This window comes from Malania oleifera, chromosome 12 (assembly GCF_029873635.1).
Source record: "Malania oleifera isolate guangnan ecotype guangnan chromosome 12, ASM2987363v1, whole genome shotgun sequence".
NCBI classification, from domain to species: Eukaryota; Viridiplantae; Streptophyta; class Magnoliopsida; order Santalales; family Ximeniaceae; genus Malania; species Malania oleifera.
Genome location: NC_080428.1, coordinates 86,176,446 through 86,190,593, shown reverse-complemented (window position 1 = coordinate 86,190,593; position 14,148 = coordinate 86,176,446). Strand labels below are relative to the sequence as shown.

The 14,148-nt window shown below is 39.1% G+C and overlaps 1 protein-coding gene across 1 annotated transcript; it reads right to left on the bottom strand.

Moving 5' to 3' along the window:
• Positions 1-12,100: 12,100 nt before the first annotated feature.
• Positions 12,101-13,770, bottom strand: LOC131144054 (uncharacterized). The gene is made up of 3 exons (XM_058092400.1): positions 13,624-13,770; positions 12,353-13,120; positions 12,101-12,272 (listed from the first exon to the last, which is right to left on the bottom strand). The coding sequence occupies exons 1-3, from the start codon at positions 13,768-13,770 to the stop codon at positions 12,240-12,242; spliced, it is 948 nt and encodes a 315-aa protein (XP_057948383.1). The 3' UTR covers positions 12,101-12,239.
• Between the last annotated feature and the right edge of the window lie 378 nt (positions 13,771-14,148).

Below are 14,148 nucleotides of genomic sequence, written 5' to 3'. Positions count from 1 at the left end.
AAACATAATTATCACGTACTCAAATAATCCATTACAAACCATATGCTCATTATCCATTAGAATACAATAATTTCTTTCCTTCTATATCTATCTTATATATCTATAAATAAGAATATTTATATGGTGTGAAGTGTGCAAGTGAAGTGAGTGAGTGATGAGTGTGAGAGTGCTGAAGGTGAGAGAGAGAAAAGTGTGAGAAGATTTGAGTTGAGTGTGTGTCTACTCCTCTTGTTTTTCTCCCAGATTATAGTATATTCGGTGTGCTCCGTGGATGTAGGTCCGATTAGACCAAACCACGTAAATCTGGTGTTCTTATTTTGTGTGATTATTTTGCTCTTGTGTGTGGTTATTGTTCTTGGATCCCTAAGAAGTGGTATCAGAGTCAAGTTGGAGCAAAGTCGCTAAATTAGAGCAAAATTTCTAGGTTGAAGCAAATTGGAGGTCCTAAGAGCTATATTGTGCTAATTACGTGTCTAAGAAAAATTATGTTTAGGAAAGTGGGACTTAAGCGGTCTATTGTGATCCCCTACTTCCGTGGGAATTTACCTGGTGTAATTTAGCACAATCATCACTAGGCTTCACTGCCACGTCAACAGACACGTCAGCACTAGGCCCCATTGCCACGTCAGCACCACTTGCCACGTAAGTGCCATGTCATCACTGGGTCCCACCTATCACAACAGCAGTTTGTTAACAGCATTAATTAACGTCATCAGTAACGACATCAGAATATTCTGTTAAGTAGGAGTATATTCCGTTAAGTTTAACGGAAAGTTGACCAATTTTGACAAGAAGGGTTGACTAGATTTCTTTGAATGACTTGAACCATTTCTAAGGTTTTCAGCCGTTCTGAATCCAACCGTGCTGTCCATTTGAGTTAATTCCATCTCTAGATTGACGAATCGAGATGTCGAATGAAAATAGCTCAAAGATCGAGATGTTTAACGACACCAACTTCGATTTCTGGAAGATGCATATCAAAGACTACTTGTTTGGTAAGGAGTTGTACTTACCATTAAAGGGAAAGCTAGATTCCATGAAGGAGGACGAGTGGGAGTTGCTTGATCGAAAAGATCTCGGAGCTATCAAGATGATGCTGGCAAAGTTTGTTGTCTTTAATATCAAGCACATGACAACCACCAAATCTTTTATGGATGCGCTCTCCAATATGTATGAGCAGCCATCAGTTGCCAATAAGGTACACTTAATGAAGAAGTTATTTACCATGAACATGTCTGATGGTGAAAATTTCAGTAGACATCTAAATAATTTCAACAAGCTATCAAATCAACTAGCCTAAATTGAAATCAAGTTTGATAGTGAGATTCGTGCCTTATTGATTCTTAGTTAGTTGCCTGAGAGTTGGAAAGGTATTGTTACTACGATTAGTAGTTTCGCAGAAAAATCAAAGTAGAATTTTAATGAAGTCGTCAGTATGATTTTGACAGAAGAAATCAGGATGTCAAACACTGCTTTCACTTCAAGTTTAGCATTGAATGTGGAAAGTCGAGGGAGAGATTCATGGAAAGGAAGCGGGCATGACCGATCAAACAATCGCGGCAGATCTAGGTCCAGGCGATCCAAATTCAAAAATCTCAAAGGTTCTCAAGGCACAAAGAACATTGAGTGCTGGATATGTGGAAAGTTCGATCATTTCAAAAACCAGTGCAAAGGTCCAAGAAAGGAATATGAGGCAAAAACAGAATCAAATGTTGCTTCAGAAGAAGGTGATATGTTGATATGCTCTTTGGAAAGCAAGAAGGAGTTTTGGGTCTTAGATTCTAGAGTCTCATTTCATGCTACTTGCAGTAAAGATTGCCTAGATTGACCAACTCAGATATATTCTAGATTTGAAAAAGAACTTGATCTCAGTTGGTCAACTAGCAGATGAGGGATACATCACAACATTCATTGGCGATGAATGGAAGATTTCAAAGGGTGCATTGACAATTGCACGAGGTAAGAAAAGTTGAACACTTTATGTGACTTCTAATGCATGTATGTCTATTTCAGTTGATGTCGATAGCAACATTTGACATCAATGACTTGGTCACATCAGTGAGAAGAGACTCAAGGTGATGCACTCAAAAGGAAAGTTGAGTGATCTACGGTCAGTAGAGATTGATGTGTGCGAAGATTGTATACTCAGGAAACAAAAGAGGGTTAGTTTCCAGACATTCACTAGTACCCCAAAGAATGAGAGACTTGAACTAGTCCACTCAGATATATGGGGACCAATGACCATCTCATCCCCAGGTCTAAGGAATTACTTCGTGATATTTATTGACGATCATTCTCGGAAGGTATGAGTTTACTTCCTGAAATACAAATCTGATGTCTTTGATGCTTTTAAAATTTGGAAAGCAATGGTTGAAAATGAAACTGATTTGAAAATCAAGAAGTTGAGAACCGATGATGGTGGTGAGTATGATGACATCGGGTTTAAGAAATTTTGCTATGAGCATAGTATCATGATGGAAAGAACTGTGCCAGGTATGCCTCAGCACAACGGCGTAGCCGAGCTGATGAACTGAACATTGACTAAAAGAGTCAGAAGCATGTGTATGTAGTCAGGCTTACCAAAGCAATTTTGGGCAGAAGCAATCAATACAAAAGCATACTTGATTAACATGAGTCCATTAGTACCATTGGACAACAATCTACTAGAAGAGGTATGGAGCGGAAAATAGGTGAGACTTTCACATTTGAAAGTTTTTGGTTGTGTAGCATATGTGTATGTTAATGATCATGTCAGAATTAAGCTTGATTCAAAGTCTCGAAAATGCACCTTCGTCAGTTACGGTGAAGATGAGTATGGGTATCGTATTTGGGATTATGAAAACAAGAAGGTGATCAAATGTAGAGATGTGATCTTTAATGAAAAGGTGATGTACAAAGATAGACACACAAAAGAACTAACAGAATCTGCAGAACCAGTTCAAAATGAAACAACCTATGTAGACTTGGATGATGTCCTAGAAGGTGTCAGGACACAACAGCGAAACATCGAGAATCCTCAGGCAGAGGAGACACAACAACAAAATACCTAGATTCCTCAGGCAGAGGAACCTGTGGAGTAGATTGTTGCACCACCGTCTCCTACTCCATCTCTGGATCTTAGGAGATCTTCTCGACAGCATGTACCAAATAAGAGGTATATGAATTATTTACTTCTTACAAATGGAGGAGAACTTGAATACTATGATGAAGCATGTTAGGCGAGAGATTCGAGCAAGTGGGAGCTTGCAATGAAGGATGAGATGAAGTCTCTTAACTCCAATAAAATGTGAGAACTGGTTAAGTTGCCCAAAGGTAAGAAGATTCTTCACAACAAGTGGGTATACAAGATCAAAGAGGAGCATGACGGATCCAAGAGATACAAAGCCCGATTGGTAGTCAAAGGCTTCGAGCAGAAGGAAGGAATTGACTACACTGACATTTTTGCACTGGTTGTGAAATTAACAATCATCAGATCAGTTTTGAGCATTGTTGCCTCAGAGGGTCTACATCTCGAGCAGTTGGATGTGAAGACAACATTTCTTCACAATGATCTTGATTAGGAGATTTACATGCACCAACTAGAAGGACTCTCAGTAAAAGGTAAAGAGGATCTTGTGTGCAGATTGAAAAAGAGCATGTATGGTCTCAAACAAGCTCCTAGGCAATGGTACAGAAAATTTGATAGCTTTATGCACAGATAATATTTTCAGAAGTGCAATGCCGACCATTATTGCTACTTCAAGAGGTATCATTCTAGCTATATCATACTATTGCTATATGTTGATGACATGTTAGTTGCAGGACCAGATATAGGAGAAATCAGGAAATTGAAGCAGCAAATGTCAGAGAAGTTTGACATGAAGCACTTGGGTTCAGCCAAGCAGATACTTGGGATGCGGATCTCCAGAGATAAGCAACAAAGAACGTTGTGGTTATCTCAGTCGGAGTATATTAGTTGTGTTGTACAGAGATTCAATATGAGTACGGCCAAAGCAGTAAATACACTATTGGCTGGTCACTTTCGTCTCTCCAAGGATCAGGCTCCCCAAACAGATGAAGAGAGGGACTTCATGGCTAAGGTACCTTACGTCTCAACCATTGGAAGTCTCATGTACGTCATGGTTGGTACTAGACCAGACATTAGTCAAGCAGTGGGAGCTGTCAGCAAGTTTATGTCAAATCCAGGGAAGACTCACTAGGAAGCAGTGAAGTGGATTTTGAGATATTTGCGTGACACTATTGATAAGTGTCTATGTTTCGACAAAGGAGATTTGAAAATTCAAGGATATGTTGATGTTGATTTTGCAAGTGAAATTGATCATCGCAAAAGCACCATTGGATATGTGTTCATTGTTGGCATAACAGTTGTTAGTTGGATGTCACAGATACAAAAGATTGTTGTTTCATCCACTATAGAAGATGAGTATGTAGTAGTGACAGAAGTCAATAAAGAGATGATTTGGCTTCATGGTTTGTTAACAGAGCTCGGAATAAAGCAGGAAAGAAATATTTTGCATAGCAATAGTCAGAATGCGATACATCTGGCAAAGAACTTTGCATTTTATTCTAGAACCAAACACATTGGATTACGTTATCATTTCGTCAGATCTTTATTAGAGGATGGAGTGTTGACACTAAAAAAAATCTAAGGTAGTAGGAATCCAACAGGTATGTTGACAAAGGTGGTGACTACAGAGAAGTTGAAGTTGTGCTCAACTTCAGTTGATCTTCATACTTGAAGACAGATTTGAGCACATTATTATCTATATACTGGTTGAGATAGGATCTCCGTCTCTAAGTGGGAGATTGTTAAGCTGAAATGGAAATGAAGAAAATATAGAAACAAAGAAAATGGAAATGCCTTGAAGAGGATGAGCTGCAGCGGAGGAGAATGAGCGTGCCAAATTCATTCCATAAAAAAAAACACAATTATCACGTGCTCAAATAATCCATTAGAAATCATGTGCTTATTATCTATTAGAATGCAATAACTTCTTTCCTTCTATATTTATCCTATGTATCTATAAATAAGAACATTTGTATTGTGTAAAGTGTGCAAGTGAAGTGAGTGAGCGAGGAGTGTGAGAGTGTTGAAGGTGAGAGAGAGAAAAATGTGAGAAGAGTTGAGTTGAGTGTGTTCTCCTCCTCTTATTTTTCTCCCAGATTATAGTATATTAAGTATGCTTTGTGGACGTAGGTCAGATTAGACCGAACCACGTAAATTTGGTGTTCTTATTTTGTGTGATTATTTTGCTCTATGTGTGATTATTGTTCCTAGATCCCTAACAGTACTTAGAAGTTGTTCCATGGGCTGGGGATGAAGAAGAGAAGGTGGCTTTGCTGTTATCTAAGCTCCGGCTCGAAGAGGTTGGAGTAGGGGAAGTTTTGAAGAGAGTTTATGTTGAAGTTGCTGCTAGGACTAGAGAGGGTAGCAACAACGAAGAACTCTTACTCAAGCTTTTGCATGTGGGTGTTTCGGGAGCGATTTCTATGGGGGCTTTTGGAATTTATTTGTTTAAGGATTCCCCTATAATGGAGTTTTTGCAAGGGTCGAAGCCACTTCTTGCTACTGAGGTTTTGGTAGTTGAGGAAGTGGATAAAGGGGGAACAATGTGTTATGAGGATGAAGATGATAAGAAATATGTGGAGATTTCTAAATAGTTTGCTGAGATTTTTGAGTAGTTTGATTGAAAGGGGCTGGAGAGGAGCAATTGGCTTGTGCGATTACTGAATTTTTGTTTGGAGGACGCGCAGGCTATTTTTACTGCCTTGACCGTGAGTGTATTGTTTCGTTCTTTTTTAGCGGTGAAATGCACCAAGCAGATTCTTATGCATGCTCTCTATCATGGAATTTGCTCCAAAGAAAACAGTGCCATTAAAGAGGAGGTACTGAGTCTGGTTTCTGATGGATTGGAAGGCAACTTGTTATTTGTTCTCCAGAACCTTTTATCTTCTAGCCATCCTGAGCATATAGATGTTGATTTGTTCACTTTGTGGGCTGAGGAAAGATTGATGGAAGAAAATTTGGTATTAGACATCCTTTTCCTTGCTTATTATGAGTCATTTTGCGGTTGCAACAGTGAGCAATGGAAAAAATTGTGCTCAATTTATAAGGGAATCATGTTTGGTCATTTAACTTTGGAAAGCTGACAGTATCCACTAAAGTATCCACTAAAGCAATACAGTCAATTTATCATGCCAAAGTTCGACTTTTACTTATCTTTATAGAAACCTTGGACTTCGACAATTTTCTTCAAATGATTCATGATGAAACACCGTTCAAGCATGGTTCCTTTGTGTTTTTTGCGACTGATGTGCAAGAGCTGGATGCTATAATTTCTAGTTTTGATGTGTTTCAAACAAAAGAAGTTGGGCCTTTGATTCTTACTTGGGTTGTGTTTCTTTGTTTAATTTCATCATTTCCAGGAAAACAGGAAACTAATCTGCTAATGGAGATTGACCATATATGTTATGTTTATCAAGCTTTTGGGGCAGCATCATTGAACAATTTTCTTGAGATCCTTCAAAGTGATGTATTGAAGGATTTTGATGTATCTGTTGCTAGTTACAGAAGAGTTATTAGAACATTTGTTTTTGCATTCATATCGTCTTATGAGATCAATCTTCAGGTAGAAGATAATACCCTCAAGTTGATTTTGGACACCCTTTGCATCACTTTGTGTGCAGTTTTGGGACAAGGACAGTTTCATTAATGGTCCTATTTGTTGTCTTCTTTGCAACTTGGAGGGTGAACTCCCATTCAAGATTGTTGAATTTATTCGCTTTTAATCTGCCCTCTTTGAAGGAGCTTGGCCTGCAGAATGTGTGTATAATTTTCTAGATAAATATGTTGGTATATCATCTTTGTTTGAGATTAGCAGCATTACTTTGGTGGATAATATTTCTCAGATTGTCGAAATGCATTTGCCTTTGCACATTCCTGGAGTTGAAGGTTTGATTATTCCTAGTGAAACATGTGGTCATGTTTTGAAAGTAATTGACCAAAATGTTGCTCTTGTATGGTGGGAGTATGCTCAATCTGGGGTGTTTGTACTACTACTTCACCTGGCTCAGGAGCTTTATATTGATAGCAATGAGGAAGTCCTTGTTACTCTTGATCTGCTTTGTGGACTGGTGTCCTTCAACACTGCTGTACGTGTTAATTTGATAAATGTTGGCAACCCATTGCTTGTTTCGGCAACTCATACAGATGGCCAAATGGAAACAAAATTGTGGGTTGATGTCGTAGGGATTGTAGGCACATTAATCAGAAAGTTATCACCTAATTTGCATGGTAGTGCTATAATGTCCGTAAGTGTTAGCATTTTGGCAAAGATGTTGAAATGTTCACCATCTCATGTGACTGCAGTGGCTTTGAAGACAAATATATTTGAGGTGAATTTAGCAACGAATACCTTTGATGTTGGCTATAATGCTTCAAGAAGTGCCTCATGGTATCTTTTTGGAAGACTTGCAAAATTTCTCTTAATAGACCGCGAGCAGAATGACAACTATTGCCCATTAACTACTTCAATGCTAGAGTCCACCATGTAGCTTGTGGAGACAGGTGTTGAAAATGATTTCGTCATTGATCTTGTCATATTCTCTCTTCATTATGCTTTAGTTAATCACGAGTACTGGAAATACAAAGCAACAGATGTTCGTTGGAAAGTGACGTTGAAGGTGCTTGAAGCCATGAAAAAAATGCATTTTGTCAATTCCATACTCATAGAAACTGGGCATGGTTATTTGAGACATTTTTCTCTGTGATTCTTCCATTCACAGTACATTCTTTTAGATTATTGGTACGACTACTTAGACTTTAGAGAGATGCATGAAGAAAAAGGGGAACATTTCGGCAACGAAGGTACTGGTTCGGTGGGAGGGGCAGGATAAGGAAGATGCAACGTGGTAGTGGTATCATACGTTGAAGAAGAAGTTTCCTCACCTTGTGGGCAAGGTGCTCCAAAGGGGAGGGTATTGCTGTGGGTTGAAGCCCATTTTATCTTTTATTACCAATTTTATCTTTTGCTATTAGGGTGTGTGGAAGTGGACCGACTGGTGGCCCAAGTAGAAGTCCATTAGGGATATTATTTGTTGTGCTTAAAAAAGCCTATATGGGTATTCTAGAAGCAGGTTGTTAGAAGTATTTAAGGGTATATAGTGGCCAGCGGGAATGAGGGGAGGGAGAGAAAATTGGGAATTTGTTTGTTGTCTTTGGAGAGTGGCTCTCTCAAACCAGCCAACCTGTAGCTTCACTACTTCCATTTTTTCTTTGAATTGTAGTCAGTAAATCTCCATTCATTCATTCCATTCAGTCAATTTTCCTGTCTATAATTCATCAATTATACATCACACTATCATTACACATCTTTACCTACAAAATATAATGGATATCTTTCGATGTTGCCATTCTTTTGCCAAGCAAAATCTTTTTCTAAATGCAATCTTGATTTTTGAGAGTGTTGTGCGCGCGCGCATGTTAACAAGAAAAGAAAAACATATATACATCTATGTTTTTCTTTTTCTTTTTAATTTTCACATTCAAGAATTTGTATATAATGTGGCCTTTTACAGATTTAATTTTATTATTAATAGGCAGTACTTGACTTTACAATTTTAGATTTAATTGATGACGCAATTTTAGAAATTTTACAATATTTTTGGATGTGATTAAATTTTAAAATAAGGAAATGTGGCTAAAATATATTTTAATTATTTTTAATTTGCATATTGAATTTGTGTCATGTGTGTAACGACTTGAAATTTCATACCATTTTTTTTCTTTAAATATATTGCAAAATAATATACTCTGATTCCCCTATAATATGTGCTATAACATCTCAGGCCCCAGGTGGGTATTGAGGAAATTTCTGTTCACAGAATAATATATCTATGCAATGGAAAACATAAAGTCATACATCCATATTTATAATACCAGAATCCAGTATTCTCACAAAACATACATACATGATTACATAATCCCAGCATCATTTACCCAAAAACTCTTGAATGCTACTCAAAAGACAATCCCTTGATAACATTTACTCTATAGACAGGGTAGTGTAGACGTCCTTTCTACCTGCGAGCCTGATCTGCTCATCTAATTGAATCACTTGAAAAATGTTAAGTTATTAGGATGAGACAACTCTCAATAAGAAGAAATATGCTATTACTAGTGTGTGACAACTGAGTTTACATAAATAATTTACTGATAAATAACTGAACTGAAATATCATATAAAATATAATATTGTGTAAGTCACACCTATGTGGATTAAAATACATCTGTAATATCTAAGTTTTCTATTTAATCATACTGCTAGTATTATAATATATTTATTGTCATCCTGTAAATCTATATATATATATATATATATATATATATATATATATATAAATAATCGTGAAAACTACTCTGAAAATTTGTATATCATGATTTAACCCCTCATGATAGGGTTATGTGGCTCATAGGCAGGACTTAACTCTGGTTGGTTCACTAGGGTAAGTCAATTGATACTCTACCAATCCTCAGTCCGACCTTACTGCAATCTCTCCAAAGGCTCGGTACTGACATCTACCTCGTCAAACCAGTCACCTTTACCCAGAATATTAGGGAGCAGTAGAATTGGTCTGCGCAACCATATTCGGGGTCGGGAGTTCGGTTACGCGAGGGGAAGGTATTAGCACCCCCTACACATCCGTTCTTACAAACTGTACTAGATTAATAAAAAATTATTCCGAAATAAATGTAATAAGTCTTTAAAGATTACTCCCTTCCAAAAACCAAAGAATGAAAATACTATAGTTATTCTCTCATAACTGGGGCAAATCAATACTCCAAAGAGTCTATGCCCTTGGTTGCAATCATCGAAATAGAAAATCAAAAATAGGATACAAAATACGCTCTCGGGGGTTTTGAAATTTGTAGGTTTTTCTAAGTAGGAAAATAGTATTCCGAGGGGTTTTTGAAGTTTGTTTGGGATGGAAAATATTTTTGTGATTTTTTAGTAATTTTTCCCGAACTTCAAAAATAACACAAATAAAATCAATGGAAATCAAAGTATGAAAATATTTTTGAAATTTTTGAGAATTTTGTGATTTTTGTGAATTTTTTGGATATAATAATAGTATACAAATAGCATGGAGAAAATTGACGTGAACCGGTTCCGGGAATTGTGGACCAGTCAAACGTTGATCGGTACGGGAGAAACCAGTTTAAGGTCTTGGTCGAGACCATGAATCAATACGAGTTGCCTGACGTGTGGGCTATGTGTTTTTAGGTGTATGCTAGCGTGCATGAATGACGCATAATACATGTGTGATCACGAATGCATGACCGTGTGTATGCATGGATAAGCGCGTGTGAACGCACGTGCATGCATGAATGAGCATGTACACGAATGTGCGTGCATGAATGTGTGCATGCATGACATGCATGTGTATGGATGCGTACGTGTATGGATGTGCACGTGTATGAATCTGTACGTGCATGAATGTGCACGTGTGTGAATGAGTACATGCATAAATGTGCGTGCATGCATGAATGAAGTGCACATGTGTGAATAAGTACATGCATGAATAAGCGTGTGCGTGTGTGAATGAGTACATGCAAGAATGTGCACATGTGTGAATGATTAAGTGCATGAATGTATGTGCGTGTACGCATAAATGAGCACGCGTATGAATGTGCGTGCATGCATGAATGAGCACGCGTATGAATGAGTGTGCGGGCATGGATGTGCACATGTATGAATACGCGTGCCCGCATGGATAGACAATAACCCAAATGACGATGTCATAGGTGGTGTCGGAATGCCTAAGTGTACGTGTGCATGGATGGAAATGAGCAGGTATGCACGATGTGTGAATGAATACGCACATGTCGGCATGCAAACAACGACACTGACACATAAATGTCTGTATGCATGTAAGGCATAAATGGGCACACATGTTCATGGTATGTGAATGGGCATGCATATGTATGCATGTATGTATGTGTGCATGCGTGTATACATGTGTGGGCGAGTGCATGTGCACGTGAATGCATGCATGCATGTGTATGCATGTGCATGAGTATATATGGACGCGTGCCTACACGTGTGTGTGTGTGTATATGAGGGCATGCACGCATGTGCATGAATGTGAAGGTGTGTGAATGTGCGACTGCATGCATGGGTATATGAATGCATGTGAAATGACATGCGTGTGTATGCGTGCATTTGGACGTGGGTGTATGTGAATGCATACATGCATGTGTACGCATGTGCAAGTGAGTGTATATGAATGCATGTGTATGTGTGAGGATGGGAATGCATGCATGGCATAAATGGGCATGCGTATGCATGTGTATGAATGAAGTCGTGGGTGATGACGCAATGCATGCGTGCATGCATGAACGCATGTACATATGCATGTGGGTATGTGAAAGTGTATGAATGTATGCAAATAACATATGCAAAAAGGTGTGTGCATAAAGGAGTGTAAAGGACATATGCAAAGTGAGTAAATGAAATAAAATACAAGTGTTAGTGTGCAAATTGGAATGCAAGAAATTAAATGTTAGTATACAAGAAATTAAGGGTTAGTATACAAGAAATTAAATGTTAGTATACAGAAAATTAAATGTTAGTATACAGGAATTTAAAAGTTAGTATATCGGAATTTAAATGTTAGTATACAGGAATTTAAAAGTTAGTATATAGAAATTTAAATGTTAGAGTGCAGGAATTTAAAAGTTAGAGAGCAAGAAATTAAATGTTAGCATGAGTTAATAAATGCATGAGTTAAGGTTAGTATGAATGCAAATAAAGAAACAAAATGTTAGCATGTGAAGGTGTGTGAAAAAGTGGGTAAGCAGTGTGTAATGGTGAATGAGCAGTGTGTGTCATGGTGAGTGAGTATTGTGTTAGTGAGTTGCGAAAAGCCACAAGGGACTTATGTCAAACACTTGGTGTGCATTGTTAATAGTGTCTGTGGTGCTGTGTTCAAACAATGTGTGGAGTATGAGTGGACATGTGCAAACAGTGTATGTGGGTTAATGGGTTGGTAGTGTGTGTTGTGTAGAGAGAGGGGTATTAGTGTGTTGTAGTGTGTGCTTGTGTGAGTGTGAGTGAGCAAGCATGGGTGAGGGTGTGTGTAGCATGCAGTGAGGTGAGTGTGTGCGTAGTAGTGGGTGCCACAGTGTGTGTGGTGTGTGAACAATGTGTGTGTGTGTGATGGTGTGCGCAAGCTGTGTTTTCATTCAGACATTCTCACAAGCACCTTACGACCCTGCAAACACAACCCAACATTAACAAGAGTCCCATTGAAAAAAAAAAACGAAATGTAAGAGGGGAAGATGGAGAGCACACCAAGAGAGTGGGATCTGCGAAGGGTGACTGGCAATGGTGGCTTCGGTGGTGCCAGAGGAGACCCGAGAGGTGTGGCCGGGGAGAGTAGAGCTCGGGTGTGTCTGCAGGTGCTGCTGGTTCAGTGGCGCTTGGATGAGGATGCAGCTTCGGCTGGAGATTGGTGTTCGGGGACTGGAACCGAGAGGTGGTGAGAAGAGGGAGGTTGGTGGCTAGATCTACAGGGAGGTATGGCAGGTGATGGTGTTGAGGATGGTGGTTGGGGCTTGCGAAGGAGTTTAGAGGAAGAAAAGGAGATGGTGAAGGAGAGGCTGAGAGAGAGATGGAGAGAAATGGAGGGCTGGTGTGGGCCGTGTGGTGGCTGTTGTGACAGAATCCGAGAGATGAGAGAGTGAGAGAGACAGGGCGATTGAGGTTTGGCTGCTGATAGGGTGTTGTCGGAGTTGGTGTTGCAGGTACGTGGTGATGGTGGGTGGTGCTCGGGAGTTTGAGAGGTGACAGGTGGTGGGAGCTACTGGGTTGCGATGGAGGAAGAGGGTGGTCCTGGTTGCAGGTGCTCAGTCCGGATCTGGGCGAGAGGCTCGGGCGTTCTGGTGTTGGGGCTCTCAGGTGGAGCTGTGGTGGCGGCAGGTGGTTATGGAGATGTGGTCTGGTGCTTGCAAAAGGGACCCGAGAGAGGAGATGGGTAGCTTCTGGTGTTGCTGGGGCTCGGCGAGAGAGAAAATCAGAGGCGAGAGAGAGAGGTATCAAATGGGGAGCCCGAAGAGAGAGCTGGGAGATGAAGAGTGCCTTTTTGTTTTTTGTTTTTTTGTTTTGTTTTGTTTTTGAAAATAATAATAATAATAATAATAATAATAATTTTACCAAAAATGATAATAGTTATAGTAATAGTAATAATATACTAATAGTAATAATAATAATATACTACTATTTAGAATTTTTGTATTTTGATTGTTTTTTAATTTTTTTATTTTTTATCAACCCTATCCTCCGAAAAGAGAGACTCAACCGAACATTGAAACTTGACTTCTTGAAAATCGAAGGACCCGGACTCAATTTTTCCTAAAATGCTCGGAATTCGGTTAAGACGCGTCGGGACTCGGTACAAATGAGCGGACTTACTGAAAATGAACTGAAACTCGGTAAAAACAAACGGATTCACTGGAAACGAATTGGAACTCGATAGAGGCACCAAGACTCGGCAAAAACAAATCGGGACTCATTGAAGACAAAATAGGACTTGATGAAGACAAATCGGGACTCAGTAAACAAACCGGAAACCGGTAGACAAACTGGGATTCAACTAAAACTCTGAGACTCACAAAGGACAAATCAGGACTCGATTGAAACTCCGAGACTCGCAAAGGACAAATCAGGACTCGGTAGACGCACCGTGACTCAATTGAAACTCCGAGGTTCATGGAAGACAAAATGGGACTTAGTAGACACACCGGGACTCAACGAAACCAAACCGGGATTCTACAAAAACGACGAGACTCATTGAAGATGAAAATCTGGATTCGACGAACACAACGAGGCTCATTGAAAACAAATCAGGACTCGATTAGGTCTCTCAGAAGGGTCCTTCAATTTTCGGGGTATGAAGTTAACTTTTTGTGTCGTGTCCTCTCGGGGTAGCCTGGTTAAAATTGGGGTGTCGACACAATTAATAAAACTCATGTTATGAAATCTGTAAAACTGTATAATTGATACCCTGTATCTTAATAAACAAATACTATAATTTACTGATAAATTTTTAAAATTCCTAGCGTAGCATATTTTCCTTACCTAGCAAGCTA